General features: G+C 36.2%; 5 protein-coding genes and 2 non-coding genes across 8 annotated transcripts; 3 read left to right on the top strand and 4 right to left on the bottom strand.

Annotated features, from left to right (window-relative positions):
* The first annotated feature begins 105 nt into the window (after positions 1–105).
* On the top strand, positions 106–4,303 carry LOC123222318 (sugar transporter ERD6-like 7). The gene is made up of 17 exons (XM_044645012.1): positions 106–760; positions 907–969; positions 1,421–1,510; positions 1,658–1,717; positions 1,825–1,956; positions 2,050–2,125; positions 2,222–2,286; positions 2,361–2,453; positions 2,543–2,623; positions 2,725–2,809; positions 2,979–3,022; positions 3,097–3,159; positions 3,267–3,326; positions 3,408–3,461; positions 3,564–3,623; positions 3,710–3,824; positions 3,962–4,303. Exons 1-17 carry the CDS (start codon positions 569–571, stop codon positions 4,075–4,077), a joined length of 1,449 nt encoding a protein of 482 aa, XP_044500947.1. The 5' UTR covers positions 106–568; the 3' UTR covers positions 4,078–4,303.
* A 2,213-nt stretch (positions 4,304–6,516) lies between these two features.
* LOC123223173 lies at positions 6,517–9,704 on the bottom strand. The gene is made up of 4 exons (XM_044646272.1): positions 8,518–9,704; positions 7,337–7,544; positions 7,121–7,250; positions 6,517–7,028 (listed from the first exon to the last, which is right to left on the bottom strand). Exons 1-4 carry the CDS (start codon positions 9,450–9,452, stop codon positions 6,757–6,759), a joined length of 1,545 nt encoding a protein of 514 aa, XP_044502207.1. The 5' UTR covers positions 9,453–9,704; the 3' UTR covers positions 6,517–6,756.
* A 1,198-nt stretch (positions 9,705–10,902) lies between these two features.
* Positions 10,903–11,006, top strand: LOC123224612. The gene has a single exon (XR_006504020.1). It is a non-coding gene; the product is annotated as a U6 spliceosomal RNA (small nuclear RNA).
* An 835-nt stretch (positions 11,007–11,841) lies between these two features.
* On the bottom strand, positions 11,842–11,923 carry TRNAS-UGA. The gene has a single exon. It is a non-coding gene; the product is annotated as a tRNA-Ser (tRNA).
* A 639-nt stretch (positions 11,924–12,562) lies between these two features.
* On the bottom strand, positions 12,563–16,618 carry LOC123224289 (putative E3 ubiquitin-protein ligase RF298). Of its 2 annotated transcripts, XM_044647911.1 has the most exons (4): positions 16,222–16,618; positions 15,927–15,969; positions 13,624–15,662; positions 12,563–13,195 (listed from the first exon to the last, which is right to left on the bottom strand). In XM_044647911.1, the coding sequence occupies exons 3-4, from the start codon at positions 15,604–15,606 to the stop codon at positions 12,611–12,613; spliced, it is 2,568 nt and encodes an 855-aa protein (XP_044503846.1). In that variant the 5' UTR covers positions 15,607–15,662; positions 15,927–15,969; positions 16,222–16,618; the 3' UTR covers positions 12,563–12,610. The 2 variants fall into 2 exon arrangements, with proteins under 2 accessions (XP_044503846.1, XP_044503847.1); XM_044647912.1 differs by lacking the exon at positions 15,927–15,969.
* A 176-nt stretch (positions 16,619–16,794) lies between these two features.
* On the top strand, positions 16,795–18,387 carry LOC123224291 (protein RESISTANCE TO PHYTOPHTHORA 1, chloroplastic). Its single transcript, XM_044647914.1, has 4 exons — positions 16,795–17,174; positions 17,380–17,590; positions 17,807–17,976; positions 18,063–18,387. Exons 1-4 carry the CDS (start codon positions 16,926–16,928, stop codon positions 18,087–18,089), a joined length of 657 nt encoding a protein of 218 aa, XP_044503849.1. The 5' UTR covers positions 16,795–16,925; the 3' UTR covers positions 18,090–18,387.
* Positions 18,388–18,610: 223 nt separating this feature from the next.
* Positions 18,611–23,465, bottom strand: LOC123224290 (transcription termination factor MTERF4, chloroplastic-like). Its single transcript, XM_044647913.1, has 2 exons — positions 23,259–23,465; positions 18,611–20,432 (listed from the first exon to the last, which is right to left on the bottom strand). The coding sequence occupies exon 2, from the start codon at positions 20,397–20,399 to the stop codon at positions 18,828–18,830; it is 1,572 nt and encodes a 523-aa protein (XP_044503848.1). The 5' UTR covers positions 20,400–20,432; positions 23,259–23,465; the 3' UTR covers positions 18,611–18,827.
* Positions 23,466–24,164: the final 699 nt, after the last annotated feature.

Below are 24,164 nucleotides of genomic sequence, written 5' to 3' on the forward strand. Positions count from 1 at the left end.
AGTATAAAAAACCAGCTGAGGCTGTGCAGTTGTATTTATTTGTACGTTAACATCTATCCAGTGAGGACAAGGACTTTTTTTTTTAAAAAACATACTTATCTATCATATGATTTTCATGGAGTTTCAGTCTTAGCCTTCCTCCTCCATTCATTTCTTCTATCAGTTTTAATGCAAACGACAAACTACATCAACTTGTTCTACTCTTCAAACGTTTTTTTCTGGAGTTAGTTTTTAAGAGCACATGGTGCCAGTGAAGATCCAGATGAATAAAAAAAATTCTATGCATGTTTAATGTGTACGGTGTTACTGTGTTACCAGTGTTTGTATATTATGAAATAATGAAGGAATTTTCGAGGAAGAATTAATTACTGCATACCTAACCTAGAAGTTCCCATAGGGTATTTTTTTGGTGAACTTTTCCGCTGTCTATATATATATATGTAGCACTAAAAAATTAGATGGAGAGTAGAAATTCCCTAGCTTTCATTTTCGGCAAATCTTCTTCATCTTGAAAACATTTCTTTGAACTTCTTCTCTTTGCCAAATTTAGACAAGTTAAATAAGCAGTATGGCCATCAAAGAGGAAGATGGTAACGACGGTTTGAATGAAAATATAAGAGAGCCACTTATGCAGCGAGAGAAGAACCTAGCTGATGAGGGAGGTGTATCCGAAGGTGAAACAAGCAGCAAAGGAAAATTTGGTATGGTTTACCTCAGCACATTCATTGCGGTGTGTGGCTCTTATGCATTTGGATCTTGTGTAAGTCCTGTCTTTCTACTACAGTGAAGATTATATTCTGACTGTCACAAGGGCTGAAACAAAACTTCTATTCTACTGTTAGACATATATAACAAGTAAATGTTTGGTACTGTAGTTGTTTTGTATAACTGTTCATTGGATTCCAGGCAGGCTATTCATCTCCTACTCAGGATGCTATCAGGGAAGATCTTTCTCTATCTCTATCTGAGGTATATTACTAAGTTCTCTTCTCTCTTTGAAAGACTTATTCATGCTTTGGAGTAAGAATTATGGGATGCGTATCCCTGACAAGTCATGTGTACAAGAGTAAACATAACAAATGCTTGCAAAATGTCCCGGAAACTGATAATGTGTTGTCTCAGGCAATTTATATAAGGAAAAATTAGTAATATTAGTCTCCTTCAGTTTCATCTACATGGCGCCCAAGACAGAGATCTGAATTATCAGTCAGCTGCAGAAGGTGGACTGTTATCAGGCCTTCCCATGTATGGTATTTTAACACTTCAGTGAGGTATTCCTAGACGCATACAGTGACAAAAACATGACCTGAGAATCATTAAATTACATTGGCAGATAGAGAACTCAAATTTAGATTTGCGTTGAGTGGAATCTTTTAAATTTCAAATTGTTTAATTTTGGCCCTGGTTTACATGGATGCAGTATTCGGTGTTTGGTTCCATTCTTACATTTGGTGCCATGATCGGCGCAATCACAAGTGGCCCTATTGCTGACTTTATAGGTCGAAAAGGGGTAAGCATGAAGAACTACCGGTTTAGGACTTTCAATTTAGATCATTTTCTTTCGGTGGAATATTTATCAGGAATGCAAATGGGACGACAAGGCTCTTACTTTTACCATGTTTCTGAAGATGCCATTTGATATGTGGAATGCATGCAGGCAATGAGAGTTTCAAGTTGTTTTTGTGTTGCAGGGTGGCTTGCTATTTATTTCGCGGAGGTTTGAATAGCTTCTTATCTCTCAATTCATCCTCTTTTCAGCTGCAGAGTGCAGTTTTTCCAGAAGTGTGATCATCGGCTAACTTTCTGTCTTGATTAAAACAAAAGGGGGCAATATCTTTGGATATAGGAAGACTGGCTACAGGATATGGAATGGGAGTCTTCTCTTATGTGGTGCCAGTTTTTATAGCTGAAATTGCACCCAGGAATCTTCGGGGAGCACTAACAGCCGTCAATCAGGTAAAAAAGAATCCCAGAAGAATTATGCAGATCCAGTTATAGCAACAAGAGCAATTAAAGAATGTGCCTGAATTTTCCTCTATGGTTATACAGCTTATGATCTGTACTGGAGTGTCTGTTGCCTTCATAATTGGGACATTTATAACGTGGAGGGCTTTAGCTCTAACAGGTAAAACTAAGACCATTTATGTATTCAACAGTCAGAGAAAAGAATGAGACACTGAATGATACTGCAATGGAAGACTCACCATGAAAGTGCTTGCAGGACTAATCCCATGTGCTATTTTGCTTTTGGGTCTCTTCTTCATTCCAGAGTCTCCTAGGTGGCTGGTAAGAAACCAAAACACCCCACTAAAATAAGAAGATGTATACATTAATCAGGCATGGCTTTATACCAAACACAGGCAAAGAGAGGAAAGGGCAAAGAGTTTGAAGCTGCACTACGGAAACTCCGTGGCAAGGATGCTGATATCTCTCACGAGGCATCTGAAATCCAGGTATTTGACAGTATTTTTTTGTAGAGCATTGAACATTGAAAACTGAGAAGAAATGTATCAAAAGAAGTTTTTCTGTCATTGCTTAACAGGACTACATAGAAACTCTTGAACGCCTCCCAAAGGCCAGAGTGCTGGATTTATTTCAAAGAAGATACTTGCGCTCAGTCACTGTAATATTTTCTGTACCAACCTTTAATACAATAGTTTTTCTCTGTTTGCTTCATAACCCAAGCAACTCACACTTCTCTTTACTATGATTCGAATTAACAAGATTGGAGTCGGATTGATGTTCTTTCAACAATTTGGGGGAATCAACGGAATCTGCTTTTACACCAGCTATATATTCGAGTCAGCAGGTACAGAATTTTACCTGGATCTTTTCCCTAAAATTAAACTATAAAGGATTTTAGTGAAGGAGCAACAGTATTGTACTTCGGACTGAAGAACTTTACCTTCAATATTCTGAAGTTAAAAATAATTTTATGTCACCGTTAATGGTTGGTTGTTTTACACGTAATGTTTCAGGATTTTCTTCCAGCATTGGAACCATAACTTATGCTGTTCTTCAGGTTTCTATCTCTCAACATTCTTGGAGAAAATATTTCAAACCAGTGAAATTGTCTGACATAGTAATATTCTTCAGGTTATTGTTACAGCCCTGAATGCAGCTATAATCGACAGAGCCGGAAGAAAACCCTTATTATTGGTATATTAAAATGCAATCGAGAGTAAAATCTATGATTTTTTGCCCTCAGAAATCCCTCTTCATTTACCGAATTTTAATTGTATTTTTCTCGGCCAATTTCATTCCAGATTTCTGCAACAGGACTAGTTACGGGCTGTTTACTCACTGGGGTTTCATTCTATCTAAAGGTAACTGTACAAATATTAGCCCTGACAAATTCCTGTAGGTTTCCCTTAAAGTAATGTGCTGAGAATCTTTCTGTACACCAGGTTCACGAATGGGCTCTTTCGTTGGTTCCTGCTCTTGCTGTGACCGGAATTTTGGTAATATCAACAGCTTTGCAATTCATATAGTCATTCCGAACACCAGGAAATTTCGAAATTCATTATTTCCTAATTAACTCTGGAAATTTTCCCTGTGCTTAGGTCTACATATGTTCTTTTTCAGCTGGAATGGGTGCGGTTCCTTGGGTCGTAATGTCTGAGGTAACTAAGATTTGGAAGACTTTGTCACTCATTATGTGTTCCTTTGTTAATAGCACCCTTTCTGATAAAAAGGAATCATCTTGCAGATTTTTCCAATAAATATTAAAGGAGTTGCTGGAAGCCTAGCAACATTAATGAACTGGTTTGGTGCATGGGCAGTGTCCTACACTTTTAATTACCTCATGAGTTGGAGCTCTTATGGTAAATACAACATAAAATAAAATTAAGCTTTTTTTTTTTTTTTGGGCTGTGAAAATAAGTGACATTTACCCAGTCAGACTGAGAGTTGTCACAGTAAATATCAATTTGGTTTTTACCTGTGTGCATGCGGTTTTCAGGTACTTTTATTCTTTATGCTGCAATCAACGCTTTTGGTATATTGTTCGTGGCGACAGTCGTACCTGAAACAAAAGGGAGAAGCTTGGAGCAAATTCAAGCAGCCATTAATGCATAGAGAAGCAGAAACAGAATGAACTCTCTTGTCTCTAGGAAATTTTCCTTTGAACTTTTGCCTGCACCATCATAAATAGTGAGAGATGGAAAATGTTCAGAAGAAGAATAACCTTCCATGCTGTCCTGCTCAAACAATTCAGTGGGATGTATTCTGAAATCCATGTCATTTGCAGAAAAAAACTTTTGCTAATTAAGGAGAATGAAAATTTATTATCTTTGAACTAGAATTACTAATTCATCTGATTTCCCATTGCACTGACTAAAAATTTATGCTGGCGGCACATAGATTATCTAGAAAATCAAGTTCTAAAAACAGGCAAGATTATGCTCTTGAAATTGTATAGAAGAAATTTGCCCATTAACAAAACTTACCCTGTATTGCACTATAATCAGAGACCATTTGGTATGTAGCATCAGTAAAGTTCTAGAGTGTCTTAATTTCATTGATCAACCAGGGAGAATCCTTTTATCAACAGATGCAAAACATGCATGATCATGCCACCCAGTCCATTAATCATCTAAAGCAGCCAAACACACAGTTGCAAAGGGAACATCCTTCCATAAATTCAGCAGTCTCACGAATTCTTATGATCTTAGGTGGTTTACACTGACTAGCTGGTACTACTTGCAACAACCTATCAACGCTACCAGGTTTCAAAATGAATAGCAACAAAGGGCTTAGTGCACCTAAATTCCTTTGCACCTCATTTATGCTTCCCAACTCATCCTCAACTGAGGAACAAAACCTCCCAAGAACAACAGTTGCCTCTGGTAACTTCTCTCTCCCGGAGAAAAGTGCATACTTCTCTAACTTCCAGAAAAATTATTAGATTCTTTAGGCTCAACTCCAAGTTAATGAAACTTGCAAAATCCACATTCTCAGCAGCCATGACATTTCTTAGAACCATTTTGGAAACTTTCCATAGCAGACATCAAAAGTCTCAGTTATTATCTCATAAGAACTCTTTGGAGATCTCATCACAAACTCCACTCATGGAGAAGAATTATAGAAACCACCAACCCACACAGTATCACCTAAACGGTTTCTATAAAATCCTCTATAAGTAGCCACGATCACTTCATACATCTTCCCAACCTAGACTCCAGAAAAATTAGCAGTTTCTTCATTTACAGTTTGTCTTCTACAAATCCAATGGATGGTTGTGGCTCACCAAGAACCTCACTAACAGAATCTCTCATTGAATTTTCACTAAGGTCATCACATAAATATTCCACATTTAGATTCTAAAAAGCTAAATGCTCTAGTCGAGCCTATTACATACGGGCTTACAATTCCATCGATAATTTCAGGGTTCCTAAGACCATAAAGAAGGTGACAGTAGATTTAGTGCTCCACATTTGATCCAAGAATGACTTACCGGGGACTAGAGTGGTAACTAAGTCGAGACCAGCTCTCATTTCTACTTCTATTCGGATGAAAAGTAGAGGCGGCTATAACCTTAAACTTACCTTACATTGTTACATTGTCTGCGAAAATGAAACATAGGATCTTATAAACTTCCTGTTTGTGGGAAAACAACCTACATTAAATTTCGAAGAACAGTGGTTGCTTTATATAATCAGATCAAGTAAACTATCAGCTAGCTATAAATGATGTTAATTAACCTCACAAACTGACAGTTAATTCCCCCTATTATCGAGAACAATATAATTATATTTACACATTTTAAATACACAAAATAGATACAGAGATAATGTAAAAGTTTAAATTAAACATAAAATAATAACTAATTATATGATAATACAATATCTATATACCTATTTTATGTATCTAAAATATGTACATATAGTATTATTCTATCGAAAAAGACAAGATCGATAGATGGTTGATTATAGTTATGAGTACAGTCGCACACGATACTCCAGGGATTGTCTTTTGTGTTAATTTCGGTGAAATTCAAATTCTTGAAAATTTGATATCTTCTTCTCACAAGCAATTGAAAACATATTTTTTAGTATACAATTTAGTTTATGAGCAATTCTATGTATACAAACTTTTAAATACATCATTTGATATATATATATATATAAAATACATTATTATGTTATTAAGTATTATTTTATTTTAAATTTTAAATTATTTATATATTTAAAAGTGTATAGATATAATTTTATTATCTAATTTATAAATGATATAAATTTATTTTATTGAATAATTTTAATATACTATCTATATATTTAATTATGTATTCAAAATAAACGAATATAAGTAATTTTTTTCTCTGTTATAGCTAATGTTGACCGCATTTATGGAAATTAATTACATTAAACACTGGTTATAAAATTAAATGATCCCCGAAGCATTGCCATGAAGTCGTGGTCACGACTTCATTAATTGTTCGACAAATTGTCTTTCTCATTTACAACGAACAAACAGGCACATCTTCCCTGCATGCACTTATTATATCAATACAAACTATAAATCAACATAATAAATTACATTTAAATACTTATCAATCTTCTTAATATGACCGAGTTTGATGGTGACTCAAATGCTGTACAAAATTACAAATGAACAAATAGTCGGCACACCCAGGTTCAGATTTCTTCAATTTCTATCTAAGCCAACACAGAGTTTATGATTTACAGAGCATGAATACAAGGAAGCAGGTCCTATATATAATATCTTCTTAAATGATTAATTGAAATTGTCAGCTTGTTATCTCTCTTGTGTGTTTATTTTCCATAAGCCTCTTGATGGGGAATAGCCTGTCATCTTTATAACTTTTTGTTTGGGTTGACGTTGCTTTCTGCTGATCTTTCTTTCATCAATGCTTTCTATTTTTACTATATCAACTTTCACTATGTGATGATCTGAAGTTCCTTTGGAAGAAAATACTGAGTAGGATCCTGGAACAAATTTGTATGGAGAATTCGGTGACCCAAGTATGTAATCTACCCTTGTTCCATACTTGCAAGTCCCCTGTACACCTGCATTAAAAAATGTAAAATTCAGCACTTCCTTGAGGGAAGAATTTGATTGAATATTCGGGTTGAAAACATAAAACGACAGTGTTTTATACTTTGGCCTTTGGCAATCATCACTACTGACTCGCATTCTCCAGCAAAGTCCTTGGCATCAGTGTATTGCTTACTCTTCAGAAATTTCATTACTTCAACCTTTGGCGTTGGCTTCCCCATCTCCTCATAGTACTGCAACATTTGAAGAAAATAGGTGGTAAAGTTGTTTCTAAGATGAATAATTTTAGAATGAAAATTACTGACTGATTTATATTTACCTTGACAATATCTGTCCACCTCTCTAACGAGTAATCTGTTTCATCAAGGGAATTAAGGCCTCCGGCTAAGATGTGGGGAGCCTCGGTTGATTGCATTATAGCATTAATCTGTTTCATCCGCCAATTTTCATCCAGATGATCCAGGTGGGTGCAGTGGAAGTTCACTTCTCCTGTCTGGGGAACATCAATGGTGGCCTTTAGAACATTCCTGCGTCCAGAAGAGCAAATCAGAGTTAAATCTTAAACTATGTCCAACATAAGCTGTCATCTTTTGTCAAGAGGAAAATTTTCTTGTTTATAAGATAATGGAAACTTAGGATTAAAACAGAAGTCCCCTGTTTATACTCTATGGCAACCTATATTATGGCGTTTCAGCATCTCTATCGTACTGTATTCATTTTCTCGGCAACAAGTCAAAATAGAGCCAGTATTGAAAAGCTTTAAGCTTCTAAACTTCCCTAACAGCAGCTGTCATTATCCACAAACCACCATTAATAACTTTTATGTTTGCCAACAAAGTCAACTCACTGGGCATTGGAAGATGGAATTTAGAAATTTTATATATCAACAAATTCAGAAGCCATCAGAGTCAAGCATTGTACTAACACTGAGAAGTACTCAGAAGTCATCTGGGAATATATGAGTTCGCAGAAGTCCAAAGAAAAATTTAGAAAAGAAAAGAACTTCCTGTAATTTAAGACTTCATTTGCCTTACGATTGAGGGTAAATAATGATGAACAAATTCAGTAATGAAAGAGAAGGAAAAATGAGATGAATCACGTGATATATATAAAAAAAAAAATTATATTAGCCACCATTTATTCAGAGACTGACTCTATACAGCTGTGACTGAGATTTTGACTGGTCCACTCGTTCATCACAGCTGTTAATTACTAAACAGAACGCAGAAAACCAAGAATCCTCTGACCTTCAAAAATCCTAAAGTACACAGAATAAAAAGTCCAGAAATTTTTCCCATAATAGCATCCAACAATTTCTTCAAATTCCTACATAAATGTTCACCAATTCATATCTTGTGAAAAGTTCCTTTAACTTTATGAAAAGCTATATTTGTGATTGCTGACTTTCTATAAAGTAATAATATGTTAATTATGTTTTCTTTTTTAACATTTAACAAATAATCAACATGGAAAAACAAGAACAAATCATTAATCACTCACCTGAAATCAGTATCGTCAAAGATCTTCTGCACTTTCCAACGCTTGATCGGCCATTTTGACAACACGGCGTTGCCATACTCAGGTGCCCAACTCTCAGCAAAGACATAATTCATCCCCAAAGCAGCAGCCAGATCAGACAGAGGCTTCATGGCGTTTTCTTCCTCAGCCTTCACATCTTGCAGAGCCAATATATCTGCATCAAGTTCTCTCAACACTTCCACAACTGTCCTGCTACTTCTGTAGCTCTCAGCATCACTGTTTGTCACATTTGTTGAAAAACTCACAGGTGATCTTGATCTCAATGGATCCTTCCCCTTTAAAATTCTACTTATACTAGCGCTTGAAGAACCTGAATTATCATTCTCCTCTTCTCTAAAACTCAGTTGCCGGCTACGCAGCAAAGAAATTTCATTGTCGGGTAAATTTATCGATACCCTTAACTTTGATTTCGAAAACTTTTGTTGCTTAGAGAGATTTTCATGCATGGGAGATTGCTTCAGTATACTCTTTGGACGATCATTCATAGACTTGGCACGTAAATTAACTTCAACAGACTTTCTACCTTTCATAAAGTCTTCATTTTCATCGTCAAAACTTGAAGCCTTGTCCGATTTAGGCACGGCAGGTGCCATAGAGAACAAGGCAGCGTTGAAAGTAGCTACACGTATCGTCCTTCCAGATTTGAAACCACCCATTTGACCATTCGGATGAACTGCAGCTGACCCGTTTGTAGCTGCAGGTTCATTTTTTATGTCAATTTGTGATTTTGAGCTGGTTTTTTCGAACTTTTTTATAACAACTTTGGAACCAGAGCGGCGGCGTATAGGCCACCGGAGACGATAGTAGAGACGCATGATTCTTTTGTTGAGGATTTTGAGCATTCTGGAGAAGCTACTGCCGAAAACAGTGGGCTTTCGGTTTGTTAAAGACGGCATGAGAAGCAGGGAACAAGTTGCGGAGTTGTTTTCATTTCAACACAACGAGTTAAAAGATAAACAACACTAACATTATGGTGATTATGATATGATTAATGATGTTAAAAAGATTAATTTAGAAATTTTAGTAGATTAATTTTGGTTTATTTAGATGTTTATTAGTGGAGTCGTCTTCTTGGAAATGGGTTTTGGACACATGGCAGACAAATAAAGGGTTGAAAAAGTATAGAAAATCAAATGTCTTGAGAGAGAAGATCTGAAAGAGAGAGGCAGTGGCAGATGCTCATTGCTAACAGCTCCGGAGAGAGAAATCGTGTTTACTGGACTAATTTAGGTTTTTAATTTAATAATTTAATATAATAAAAAGAGTCCAACAGCTCCAGTCCATGCAAATAAAAGAAAGATTCCTGCTCGGAACGCCACGTCACCTGAAACACGCGTGTACAACTCCCATGCATCCTTGGTGAAGCAGTGAATTGCGGAAAAATGGAAGATGGATAATTTGGTTAAATTGTAAAATCAATTAAATTATTATTTAAAATTTAAAATTTAATTTGATTTATTTTATAAAATTATTTAATTTAAGTTGATAAATTAAAAAAAAATGATTTATTGGCTTGAATAATTTTCAAATTGAATTAAACCATAAGCTTTTTTTTAAATGCATATAAATAAAAATGTATTTGACCAAAAATTTTAATAAACAATTAACTATATAACTTATTTGTACATATATTTTATTAATTTTTTTTATATATTTATTGTATATATCTTTCATTTATTTTATAGCATAAATAAGAATAATAATTTAATTATTGTTTATTAAGTATGAAATAGTTAAAAACAAATGATTATTAATAAATTCAAACTAAAATCTAAATTAAATAGTATTTTTTTAATTTAATTTAAAAAATTCTTAAATTATATCAAACCGAGCTGTATATACTACGAAAGTGGGTTCCCGTATCATCTTCGTATTTCATCTCGAAGGTCAGACGGCAGGCCCAGCAGAGCAACTTTGTCTCATTTTTGTTTCTTGATTAATAATATTAATAAATTCATATTATTATGGCATTAATATTAATTAATCAAGTCTGACGTCACTTTCCCCATGATGAACGATATAAAAAGGGCGAGGCAGACGTAAAAACAGTTGAATAATTGTATCCCCTTTTTTTTTAGTTTCAATATTAAATGGGGATTTTAATAGTTAGGTGCAGTACATTATTTTTTATAATAAGTTTAGAGATAAATAAATAAGAAATTATGTCAGCGCAGCTGGATGAAAGAAAGATGCCAAATGCAGCAATCTGGGTTTTGCCTAAATTGAGACAGCTTTTCGTTTAATAAATAGAACAGATAATAAAGCTAATCTTGATTAATAGGATAATTAATATCATGAAACAGATGATTAATAAATATTTAGGTTTCTTAAGGTAATAAAAAACTAGTTTCTTCAGAGACATCTGGTAAAATTGAAACGATTTGAAAAAGATTAGCATGATCTTTGTACAAAGAATGACACACACAAATTGGGAAATTGTCTAAATTTTTAGGCTCTTATGATTAACAAAACTGATAAAGTAGTTAGATTTTTAAGGTGAAGGTTTAAGTTTGAATATTTATCAAGTTTGTAAAAGTTTAACTTATCTGATATAATATTTGTGAGTCTGATCATTGTATTTTAGGTTTATCTTTCTAATAGATAAGTACAAAATCTCTGATTATTTAGATATTTGATTTACTAATCTAATAAATACGAGCAGAATATCTGATTACTAAAAAAAAAAAAAAACTGAAATAAAAAGGGTATGTTTCTTGGGGTAACTAGCTGTAGAAAGTATACATTGTTTGGTCATGACATTTTAACATATGGGCACTTTAGTATTTCGATTTAAAGGGTTAAATCTACAGCAATTAAAGCTCAAAGCATAAAGTTTTCAATATTGCATAGCAATTAGTGTGTGGGTTGTGGGCTATGGAATAAAATAATAACGAAGGGGGGGCTGAAAATGATAGAAAATAGAAATATGTGTTTGGCATTGGACATTATGAGAAGTTGCCTCCAGTTGATTGAGACCAAAAACTAAGAATTCAGGATGTCGAATTGTTCAGTGGGATAAATCAGGTCCCACTGGGCGTGAAAGAAAAAAAAAAAAAAAAAAACATGGCTTTTGCCCCACATCGATTAAGAACCACTACAAATTAAAACATGAAAGCAACCAACGAAAACCACACCATTTCATTTTCACATTCGCTAATACAAAGCAAGCCTAGGACTAGGACCCAATGCCAATAGTGCATTGAAAACCACATTCACAGCACAACCCACGGAGTCACAGGCCATCACTCACATTTCAGTTAATAAGTGGGCCAAAAATTGTAAAGTCGTCGACAGCAGGGTTCGAACCTGCGCGGGCGAAGCCCAACAGATTTCAAGTCTGTCTCCTTAACCACTCGGACATATCGACATTTTTTGGACGGACACTCACTGAAAATATAATTAACTATAAGAAAGAACAAATGGCAGAGCTCACAAATTTCAGGGTTTTACAACTGCTCCTGAGAGAGATTAGTGATATATCTCTCAAGGAGATGGATGATAAAATAATAAAATTATGTGTACAAAAAATGATCTCATGTGACATGTTAAAGAGCCTTGCTCAAGACCGATGCATAAAGGATTACAGATTATGGCAAGCACCAGTGAGCCTCTGAAGGTTGGCAACCAAGACATGCTGTGAAGTTGTGGTCGTGCAAGCCTCCATCAACACATAAATATATGGTTATGGGGAATACCACATGACATCATCGGGGCTTAGGATCCAAATTGGTCCTGATAAAGTAATACTACATGACACACTGAATAAAGGAATATCAAGTGGTAAGAGCAAAGTCATGAAACATTTTCCAGGTTTAGAAACATGGATAAAATGACAGCAAACAAAGAACTTTATATTTATATATAAAACCTTAACTTGTCTATACGGAAAAAAAAAAAAAAAACTGTAACTATTTTGTTTCTTCCTTTTCTCCAGTTTAGTCTTTTCTAGAGTAACTTTTCCAAACTATTTTTTGAATACTCGAAACCCAAACAAAAAGACAACAACTTGATGAAATGCAACATAAACACATTTACAACATTCATGTTGTTGCTGTTACAACCCAGCCCCCTTTTTCCTTGAAAGGCATGTGAGTTCTGGCTTAGCAAAGCGCACACTAATGCGCCTCTGGATTAAGGTCCTACAAGAAGGACAATCTTTCATGCATTCTTTCTCATGGAGTTCATTGCATTTTGGACAGAGAACCTGATGAGCACACGGCAAGAAAACTACAGACTTCTCCTCTGCTAGGCACATGACACATTCCCATTCCTGTTTTAAACCTCCTGTTGCAACATTTTCTACGCATATTTTCCCTCCCCCTAGGAAACCAGGAATCTGATTTCCCATCATAGCTGGGTTTGCACCCTGGCCACCAGGCAGGAAGCAACCATATCCTCCATCAGCACTTCCTCGAAGGGCTGCTATTTTAGAAGAGTCTGACTTGTATTTCAAATGTGATACATGGCCCTCAAGCTTTTTTATATCAACTGTATATTTCATCATCTGCTTTTCTGCTTTCAGCTTTATCATTTCCTCTTGTGCTTTTGCAGCAGCTTCAAGTTTTTCTCGTTCCTTCCTTATGGAAGCAGCCTGTGCATGAAGTTTTTCCTTTGCCATCCTCTCTTTTTTCAATCTAGCCTGCAAAATTATATTGTTTCTAAGGAGCAAGTAACAGAACATTGACATTGGGAACACATAATATAATGATGTTTTATTCAAACAAGGAAAACTCCTGATTTAGCATGTTTCATGCAACACCAGAACATACAGGTCTACCATATAGTAAGGCCTAAATAAGATTCGCTGGGGACTGAATAGGGATGAAATCCCTAGCCCAAATCCCTTTGCATGTGATGTGAGAAGTAATTGCGTAAAATCTTTAGTATGTTCATCAATACACTGAGTGATTCTGTCACAAAAAAGATTAGGAACTTAGTTCCTAGATAAAGCTAGTAACATTGTCATAGAAATATGCCATCTTGACTTCCCTGTTAAACTCATCAGTACAACATGTTTTAGTAATTGATTAGCAGGTATATTTGTATTTCCATTTTGAAGTAGTGTACCTCAACTTGATTCTGGCAATTTCTTGTCTTGCTTATTTCCTGTTGCAGCTCAGCTGACTTCATTTTCTCACTCTCAAGTTCCTCCCGTAATAAAGCTTTCTGTCCCTCCCATGACTGTGCATCCTTGAGTGCCTTCTGTTCCCTCTCCAATGCTTCCATACAATTAGTAGCTGATTCTACTGCCCATACTTTGGCAGCTTCCATCTCCCTCTTCAGCAGAACATGCTCCAATTCGAGCCTGTGAACAGTGGTGTTAGACCTTTCAACCTGGCCAGTGGCATTATTAAGGGCAATCTCCATCTCTGATAGCCTCTTCATGGTGTTCTCCTCCAACATTTGCTTCTCTCTTTTACATTGCTCTGCTTCTTGCTTCTCTAGCCTCAGTGCTTTAAGCTCAGCCTGGTCCTTGCTAAGCCTACGAGCAGCTTGCATTACCTTCTGATTAGCCCACTCAGTCCAACTGTCCAGTTCATTCTCCAGCTCCTGCACCCGAGGAACTAGCTTCAAGAGAAGTTCATCCTTCTCATCCCGCGGGACATACTTCCCCAAAGACTCATCAAAAGGAATTCCAGCATAGAAGTCAGGCATCATGGGAGACAGAAGGACACAGGATTCAGATCTTGCAGCAGGATGTTTATCTGAAGAGGATGATGCTGCATGCTCAATATTTGGTGCAGGTAATGCTGATATAGAGCACTTTGTAGGAATTGTTGAAGAGTTATCTGGGAAAGGAAAAGCAAGTGGAGTACTGGTAGAAACACAATGGCTTCCATCAGCTGAAGAAGCTGTAGCTCCTGTTTCTGCACAATTCTTTGGGGCACCACTTTTTGATTGCACAGGAGGTAAATCAGCCAGGGGTTTCACTCTCTTTTCTGCAACACAACCACCAATAGTAGTAAGCTTGCTTGATTTGAAGGTTCCTTTCCCATAAACCTTGTAGGCTTTCTCATTGTGTCCATGTAAGGACTTATGCCGAAGGGTAACCAATTCCCTCTTGGACCTACCCTTTCGACCAGTTCCTGATCTTTCTTCAGAGGCAAGTGTTAGGGACATATTCTGAACGCGTTCTCCAAGTGAACTCAAAGATTTTTCCACGCTTTGTGCCACCATAACCAGAGGGTCTCTTCCTTTGTTTCTGGGGTTAGGTAAATTTGGTAAACTTCCAACATTGAGTGTTTCAGTGGGACAGATTTGAGCATTGGGATTGGAAGGATTGGGAATATTTGATTCTTTGGTGTTTGGAGGAGCGATCAAAGATCTTAGAGCTTCTGATCTTGATTGGGAAGGCGTAGAGCAAGATGAACTTTCTCCTGAAATTTCTTTACCATCGAGAAAATTCAACAGATCTCCTTCTGCTATACAGGCTAGTGAAATGTTCAAGTCACACATTAACAACCACCACATTGCTTCTGCAATGGAGAAGGATGGCTTCACCTCCCTGAGCACATTGATCATCTCCAGCACAGTGTAGTCCACCAATTGCTTCAAATTTTCAAACACTTCATCCCTTGAAGCACAAACTCCGTTCCCTTCCAAAAAGGCCAAAGCATCATCAACTACATTAGACACAAGGTCTTTACCCCCACTGTAAAGCCCATGCCTTGAAACAGATTTCTCAGCATCCTCCTCACTGTAGCCATGCTCAACAATCTGCATAATCGCATCCCTAAAAAGTACAAGCAGACCAGCAGACAGCAGTTCCTCAAGTGCACACACAATGGGATCATCCCAATCAGCAGATTCACACTCTTCTCCTCTGACTACTTCCTTAGACAGACTGGACCTAATTCCTGATGACATCGGATCACTCAATGGGCTCTGGGATTTCTTCAAGGATTGTTCATACCAAGGGAATTCAGTCAAGGACAAAGGAAGGTTAATCAGGTTCTTTATAGAAGGGTCAAATAATTTTCTCTTGTTCTTACTTCTGATTTCTTGGGATAACACAAAAGATGACTCTACTTTGCTTCTGCCGTCAGCCATTTTTTCTATTTTACAAAATACAAAAAGGAATCCCCCAATTCCACAGTATTGCTTCTCTGCAAACAAACCCTAAATATTTAAGAAGACCATCGAAGAGAAAACAGTGACCCTCAAATAAAAAATTATAGCAAAAATATCGAGATTACTAAAAAAATTTAAAAACCAAAGGCATTTTGTGCAAGGGAAAAGACGAACAAAATAACGAGATAACTCCCAGCAAAACAATGCAACTTAAACCATTTTGTTCTCCAGTAAACAACCTTGATTATTAGCCAACATTATAACAAAACAGCACTAGAAAATAAATTGAAAAATCCTATCTGTATCAATTAAAGAGCAGAAATGAAGTAAGAACCCTGTATCCTGTGTCACACAAACTCGATATGATCAAAACCAAACCTACTCAGATATCAAATGCCTACTTAGATATTCAAGTAAATACCTCATACAACAACACATAACACAAAACCCCTATACACCCAAACCCACATTTAAAATTAAAAAAAAAAAAAAAAAGCACACAGACTCGCTAATAACTCAAAACCACTTCAAATGAACCCAACAACCAGAAAACACAATTTTACAGGTAAAGAAGCAAACCCAGAGTCCACCTACCTAAAAGATGTCGGCACACACGAGAAGAAAACTATTTAGTACGTTACAAATAAGCAGAAAATTATTGCAACTTGTCTCCATTGTGGTTGGTATGGCTGCATTTTGCTTTTGCAAGAAGAGCTGCTGCTGCTTCTGCCTCACCGCCTAGAATGGCTTTGTTCTGTGTTTGTGTGTGTCATTGCGGTGTTTGGGGATTTGGTTTATATAGCCAAACACAGACCAATTACATTGTTCGGCCCATTCTGCCTTATTTTCCTAACCTGATTCACCTTTACGCCCTTTTCTTCAACCATAATCTGCCTTTGGATTCACTTACCAAATAATCATCCAATAAATCTCTACTTATTTCATCATTATATTTCAAACTTCAATTCTTAGCAAAAATGTCAATATTTTTCATTTAAATTGCACTGAACATATTCAATTACAAAAAACATACAAGGAAAGATCATTAATTCAGTATAAGAAATAAATTTGAGACATTAATGTTGTATGAATGTATAACTTAAATTTTATTAGGATAACTGAAATATTATATTTAGGCCTATTTTAAAGATGATGAAGCGACGTCGTTTGCTAACAAAGGCGCTGTTGCGGCAAAACCACCTTTCATTCCTTATCCTTCTCTCTTCCCTCCTGGCTTGGCTTACCTGCTGCGTCTTGGTGCTTGAACTTTAACGAACCGTTGAAATTTAATTTAAAACATGAACACTTTAATCTCAACATCCCTTAACAATTATCGCATCTCAAAACTCCCCACTCATCTGCACAACGGCTTATCATTATGCAGCCATAATAAGTTTCGTAGCACAAGCTTGAAGGCTGTAAATGCCAACGGAAATGAAGTGGAGACACAGACAGTGGAGCAGGAGCCACCCCAGAATGAACAGCTAAAACCTCAATCCAAGGAAACAATCGGCACCTCTACTGCACTTGATAAAGACCTCAAAAAGGTTTGTTTAGGACTTTTTTTCTAAATTTAGCCTCTTTAATTGATTTTGTAAACATCCCATTAGTATTACGTCTCGTTTTCTTCATTTTGGTACCTTCGTATCTTTCTTATGCCTTTGCCGGATGGGCCATATTCACCTTTGGTGACTGCAAATCAGTTAATTCAGAATGCTCTTAATTTGTTATTACTTGTTGTTTTGACAACAGGTTGTTCAAAAGACTGCTGCAACCTTTGCGCCAAGGGCTTCCACAGCTACCAAAAACCCCGCTGTTCCTGGAACTGCTTTGTACACTGTTTTTGAGGTTCAAGGGTATGTTTCAATGTTGCTGGGTGGAGCTCTATCATTCAATCTCATTTTCCCATCTAATGAACCTGACATATGGAGACTAATGGGGATGTGGTCAATTTGGATGTTCAGTAAGTTATACAATTTTGACTCAATTCCTAATTTTATCAGCTAGTCAATGCACCAATCGTCTTTGAATATCATCCCTGCAGCGATCCATTTCTGCAACACATCTTTGGTTATCCTAACTGAAGCAATTTGTTTTTTCTTCACTTAAATACATGTTGATTTGCGCAAGGGCAATCTCTTTTAAGTCATGGTAATTTTTGTAAGTCTGTTGTTTGCAGCAATTCCATCCCTTCGTGCCCGAGACTGCTCAAAGAATGAGAAGGAAGCACTTAATTATCTCTTTCTCATCATCCCATTGCTCAACGTTATTATTCCTTTCTTTTGGAAGTCATTTGCTGTTGTATGGTCTGCAGACATTGTAGCATTCTTTGCTATATATGCATGGAAGGTATGCTTCTTTATTATTAAAACAATGAATTTGATTATCCATCTGATGGTTTCAATAGATAGCAATAATATTATTTGTTTGCATAGTTTGGGTGGCTGCAGAAGGCAGAGTAAGAGATTTTCACGGCATCATTTCTCTTCGACTGGATAGATGATTTCATAACATCATTTTATTTACACCGGCCGAGATGAAGATTAGTGAAACAGAGCACCAGAGGATGCCTCTTATTGGCAAGAAATGTTTTTCTTCAAGTTTTAGATATATGATATGATTTAATATTTAGCCAATATACTTTTGGAGTACAGGTAGTCATTCATGTTTGTTCTGCTTCTGGGAAAAAAATGTATATAATTCAAAGTTCATTTAAAGAATCTTTGAAGTTTTTCTTCAAATATCTACTACATTATTTAACAGAATTCTCAGCAGCAAGAATAACTTGACATATTTTTTTATACAGAGCAGCAGAGTGCTTTACTGCTTTTGGTAATATACAAAATGCTTATAAGCGGCACTTAATATATAAACCAGCAGGTTTCAAATCCCTTGTGTGAGGCATATGCATCGGGGAAGACCCTAAACCATATTGCCTTGTCTTGAGATAACACATACAGGCATACTTTGCAAGCAAAGGAGATGAAGGGACAAGAGAATTTAAGTACTAGATACCTTATCTTACATATAAGCATGCACAAGTAGCCTCAAATGCATTACAGTGCACCCTTTGACAGGGTTCCCTCTTAAAAATGCCATCTGTACACTAATGAGGATCCAATTTCGAAAAAGCCAAGATTCTCAAATGCAAATATGAGGATGCAATTTCGAAGAAGTTTAGATTCTCAAATGCAGAGTCATCATACATATTCATCATCACTATCTTCCTCATTTTCAGAACTGGAATCATCACTCCTTGGTACCATCAGGGTATTCATATCAAATGATGGCATCATTTCCATCTCCTCCATATCGATGGTGTCATAGTTCATCCGTTCCTCAAACTTCTCATCAGAGCAGTTAAGAAGCCAGGAAAGAGAACATTGCAAACCCTTCTTTGCAATCATCTTATGTCTCGGTTTAATAGTAGACTGCAGACCATATGTAAAGAATGCTGGGAAAGAAACCAAATCATCCAGAGGCCTTTTCATTTCCCCTTGAAAGTAATCAAAGCAAAGTTTCATTATGTCAATATTCAAAGCAAGCACTTGGGGACACCCCACAACGATCTTCTTGACTTGCTGCAAAGAGAATCCACAATCCTTAAGGAAATCCACATGCTTCAAAATGGTAGAATTAGTTACACTAACAACCTGGGGCATCTTCTCAACAACAGTTCCAAAATCCTCAAGACTCAGCTCAATAAGTGAATTAAGTAAATTCTGTTGACCAAAAAGCTTTGGTTTCAGGTCAATCCCTATAATTTCAGGATATTGAGCCACCACTAAAGGAAGAGCTTCTTTTCTGACTTTGAACTCTACAAGGGTATCAACATTAGGTTTCACCCTTTCCTCTAATCCAAAACCCAAGATGTGAGGCCGCTGCTCTATCAATTTACTTATAGCTAATCTTGGAATACCCAAACCTTCAAGATATTCCACAAAAGGTTTGATCACTCGGCCCACTCGCATGCCTAAAATCTCCGGGTATCTGGTTAAAACTCCTCCAACTTCTCTTCTTGCCACTCCAATTCCAACCAAATAAGCCACTGATGTGCTCATCGTCCCTTCAAGTTTGAATCCTAACACTTCTGGGTACCTCTCAAGAACCCGGGGAATATCATTTGGCTTGATATCCAACCCCTGCAGATACTTGACAACAGGAGCAAGGTCTACAACAACACTAGCATGAAGGACTTGCGGGTATCTTCTTAAGAACCCTGTGAAAGTGGATTTCCTAACACCCAATTTGCCCAGGTAGTCAAGCACTGGTATCATGTTCTTTTTAACACTGCAGCCAAGAACCAGTGGATAATTATTGATGTCTTCAATTGTCAACCCTAAATTGTGAAGAAAATCCACACGTTCTCTCATAACGTCAATTGTAACAGGAAGCTCCAATCCATCAAGTTCATCAGGAACTATACCAATTCCCTGCAGGAAATCGTAAACCTTGGCACGATTTGCTATTCTCTCATTCTTCATCTCTAATAAACTAGGACGGCTATACAAGGATGATGAGACTCCTTGTTTCCCACTTAAACAAACAGTATATTGATTGGACACAGATGCATCCACAGAAGATGCAGATGTTCTGTCAGTAACTGAGTGCTGAAACCTTGTAATCAATCTAGATCTCTTGCCATAATCACTTGTGACCTTAAGCATTGATGAAGAAGATAATTGAGGTCTACAGAAAGTTAAAGCAGGTAAATCTGCATGAACAAGCAAAAAATTAGATTTTGTAATGCCAGCATAGCTTATGATCTTCATTTTCCAGTTCGCAAAGCTCGGATATCAAAGAATCTGCATACAAACCATGGCTTATCAGTGATTATGAATTCTGCAAACTACACAGGCATAAGTAATACAACAACATAAAAAGGAGCCTTTGAACTTGGCAGATTCAGGTTTAAAAACAAGAAAAACTGATGGAAATGAGTATAATGCAATTAAAGAACCCTAGCATATTCGTTGACCTAAAAGAAGAGTCACTCACCAATTAATAGGAGGAAAAAAAATAAAACAAAGAACAAAATAACAAGCATCAAAAGTAGAAATAGGTACATCAAATAGCACAACAGAAGTAGATAAAATAACATTCAGAATTAGATAAATTAAAGTAAGAAACCTAAAAGCCTACGCTGTAAACAACAAAAAATAAAAATAAAAATAGTTCAAAATACATGCATTCACAAGTTAAAGCTTGATCAGAACATTAACTCGTGAACTCTTCCTTTGCGTTGTTACCAACAAACAGAGCCTTCAAAAATTAACTTGGATTTAGATAGTTAAACAAAGAAAACAAAGAAAAATGAAGTTTAATCATCATGATCCTTACATTGACAATCTCTATCTTACAGTTCCCAACATCTATAATCTCCCATACTTTGCTGTGAAATCGACAAGATTGCAACATGTTTCTTCATTGTTAAAAGAAAATAGAGTTCTTGTGAAACTTTTCGGTTTAACAAAGATCATGCAATGTTTAAAAGTGAATGCAAACTCTTAACATGGGCTTAGGTTCATATACAAACTACAACCCGAATTTGTAATTGGAGGTTCGTTGCTAGAGTTGATAAGAAGTTGTGGAAGTTCAACCGTTCAAGTAAACTGTGCTCGTTTGACATTGAAGGTGCTTGAACTAAGGTTTTGAAATCTATAATTAATTCACACAATAATGACTATAAATCAAAATACAGAAGAGCAGTATAAGAACGTAAAGCAAGTAAAAGAAAAACAACACATAAGATCTACAATGGTTCGACAACTAGATTGATTACCTATATCCACTTTTCAAGGTAGCAAAGTAAATCCACAATCACAGAGAAAAAGGTTACAAAGTTTTAGCAAAGATATTGCTTAAAATCTAGAGTTCTCTCATCTAAACCCAATCAGCAAATTTACACTCATCGCCTCTGGCTACTTCCTTAGACCGACTGGACCTAATTCTTGATGACATTAGATTACTCAATGGGCTCAGAGATTTCTTCAAGGATGTTCATACAAAGGGAATTCAGTCAAAGACAAGGGAAGGTAAATCAGGTTCTTATAGAGGGTCGAATAATTTTTGCTTGTTCCTACTTCCTATATCTTGGGATGACACAAAAGATGACTCTACTTTGCTTCTCCCATCAGCCATTTTATCTATTTTACAAAACACAAAAAGAAATCCCCCAATTCTGCAGTATTCCTCCTCTGCCAACAAACCCTATATAATTAAGAAGATCATCAAAGAGCAAACAGTGAACCTCAAATAAAAAACTAATAGCATCTTTAATAAAAACCAAGGCATCTTGTGCAAGGTAAAAGATGAACAAAATATCGAGATAACTCCCAGCAAAACAATGCAAGTTAAACCATTCCGTGCTCCAGCAAACAATCTTGATTATTGGCCAACATTATAACAAAATAGCACAAGAAAATAGAATGAAAAATCCTACCCGTATCAATTAAAGTGCAGAAATGAGCTAAGAACCCTGTTTTTTGTGTCACATAAACTCAGAATGATCAAAGCCAAGCCTACTCAGATATCAAATACCTACTTATATATTCAAGCAAATCCCTCATACAACTACAAACAACACAAAACCCCCATATATACCCAAACCCACATTAAAAAAAAACACATGGACTCACTAAAATCCCAAAACCACCTCAAATGAACCCAAAAACCAGAAACCACAATTTTAAAGGTAAAGAAGCAAACCCAGAATCCACTTGCCTAAAAAAGGTCGATACACACGAGAAGAAAACTATTTAGTACATTACAAATAAGCAAAAGGTTATTGTAACTTGTCTCCACTGTGGTTGGTATGGCTGCATTTTGTGTTTGCAAGAAGAGCTGCTGTTGCTGCTTCACTGCCTATAGACTAGAGTGGTTTTGTCTTGTGTATGTGTGTGTCACTGTAGTGTTTGGGGATTTGCTCTGCAATTGTATAGCCAGTCACGGACCAATTACATTTTTGCTGTGTTCAGCCCATTCTGCCTTATTTTCCTAACCTCATTCACCTTTACGCCATTTTCTTCAACCATAATCTCCCTTTGGATTCACTTACCAATTAATCATCCCACAAATATCTACTTATTTCATCATTATATTTCAAACTTTAATTTTTAGCAACAATATCAATATCATTCGTATAAATTGCACTAAACATATTCAATTGAAAAAAAAAAAAAAAACCATAGAAGGAAAGATCATTCAATCCAGTATAAGAGATAAAGTTGAGACATTAATGTTGTGTGAATATGATTTTAACTAAAGATAAAGTATACAATGAGAGTGGGATTTTGCTACCTCAAGCAAAATCAAATTTTTCTTAAGGCGCCTGTACATGATAATCTTCTACCACAGCCGGCTATGTGCACTAAAATTTTGAATATATATTTTTTAAATAAAAATATATAATCTTTAATTTTATTAGGATAACTTAAATATTATCTTTAAAATTATCAAAATCCTTTTTTTATTATTTCTTTTATATTATCTACTGTATAACGGCATTCATGAACCCTATAATATTCATGAGTATAATTCGTGAACTCTTCCTTTGCGTTGTCAGCAAGAGAGAGAGACTTCAAAAATGAACTTGGTTTTAGATAGTTAAAAGAAGAAAGCTAAAAACCGACCTGTCTCGTTCTGGAAATAAGCAGAGAGAAGGAGGCTCGGAGCCGGAAACTGAGGCAGGGCTTAAGCTTGGATTCAGAAGTGGGTAAGGTTTTAGCTTGACTGGAATGAACCCTGAATTTGGAGTGACAATTCTTCTGCTGCCGTGTGATTATCTTCTGCGTCAAAATTAGCTTAAAAAATGCAATGGTGCAGCGGGCCGAAGCTTCAATCCCTCCTCAATTTAACACCCCATGCGGCCTTCAGTACCTTCACCGAAGCACACAAGGGGCCCAATTAAGGAATCAAGTGAGCCCAGAACAGAATTTAATTTTAACAATTTAAAAAATAAATTCTATACACTTAAAATTAATAAACAAACAAGGGCTTATTTCCAGAAATCATTAAAAAAATAAATTAAATATATACCTTTCAAATAGTCCTGGCCACGGGCCGGTTTGGCCCGTGAACCGGATGGAAACCGGCCCGTTCAAAATCGGAACCGAAACCGTCAAAACCGGAACCGGAATGAACCGGAATTAAAACCGGATTTTAACTGTTCGGTTCCGGTTTAAATATTTTCGGACCATAGAACAGTCGGTTCATGTCCGGTTTCATGAACCGACGGTTCAAAATTTCATAAACTGGTATTTTTTTACAAGAACCGGCAAATGCTTGCAAGGACCGCCATATTTTAAACGTTTACAGGACCGGGTCCCCTGCAAAATCTAAAATGTGGCTGCTTCTAAAACATTTGCAGGACCGGTCCCCTGCACATGTACAAAATATGGCAGTTTGGCTTTTTTTATTTTTTTATTTTAATATAAAATTTTATTTATAAATATTATTCGATATTTCAAATCTCTCATTTCTCTTTCTCATTCTTTTAATTCTTAACACTCTCTCAATTAAATTATCTCAAATTTAAT

This window comes from Mangifera indica, chromosome 8, assembly GCF_011075055.1.
Source record: "Mangifera indica cultivar Alphonso chromosome 8, CATAS_Mindica_2.1, whole genome shotgun sequence".
NCBI lineage: Eukaryota > Viridiplantae > Streptophyta > Magnoliopsida > Sapindales > Anacardiaceae > Mangifera > Mangifera indica.

Bases quoted from the DNA above. Each gene is read 5' to 3' on its own strand.
- LOC123224289 (XM_044647912.1), bottom strand. From the start codon at position 15,606: ATGGCTGACGGCAGAAGCAAAGTAGAGTCATCTTTTGTGTTATCCCAA. The intron at 13,196-13,623 runs GTACACTACTTC...ATAATTTTGCAG, and splicing joins ATTGCCAGAATCAAGTTGAG to GCTAGATTGAAAAAAGAGAG.
- LOC123222318 (XM_044645012.1), top strand. From the start codon at position 569: ATGGCCATCAAAGAGGAAGATGGTAACGACGGTTTGAATGAAAATATA. The intron at 970-1,420 runs GTATATTACTAA...ACATGGATGCAG, and splicing joins TTTCTCTATCTCTATCTGAG to TATTCGGTGTTTGGTTCCAT. The intron at 1,511-1,657 runs GTAAGCATGAAG...GAATGCATGCAG, and splicing joins ACTTTATAGGTCGAAAAGGG to GCAATGAGAGTTTCAAGTTG.
- LOC123224291 (XM_044647914.1), top strand. From the start codon at position 16,926: ATGAACACTTTAATCTCAACATCCCTTAACAATTATCGCATCTCAAAA. The intron at 17,175-17,379 runs GTTTGTTTAGGA...TTTTGACAACAG, and splicing joins TTGATAAAGACCTCAAAAAG to GTTGTTCAAAAGACTGCTGC. The intron at 17,977-18,062 runs GTATGCTTCTTT...TTGTTTGCATAG, and splicing joins TTGCTATATATGCATGGAAG to TTTGGGTGGCTGCAGAAGGC.
- LOC123224290 (XM_044647913.1), bottom strand. From the start codon at position 20,399: ATGAAGATCATAAGCTATGCTGGCATTACAAAATCTAATTTTTTGCTT.
- LOC123223173 (XM_044646272.1), bottom strand. From the start codon at position 9,452: ATGCCGTCTTTAACAAACCGAAAGCCCACTGTTTTCGGCAGTAGCTTC. The intron at 7,251-7,336 runs GTAAATATAAAT...CAAATGTTGCAG, and splicing joins GGTGGACAGATATTGTCAAG to TACTATGAGGAGATGGGGAA. The intron at 7,029-7,120 runs GTATAAAACACT...TTTTTAATGCAG, and splicing joins GATGATTGCCAAAGGCCAAA to GTGTACAGGGGACTTGCAAG.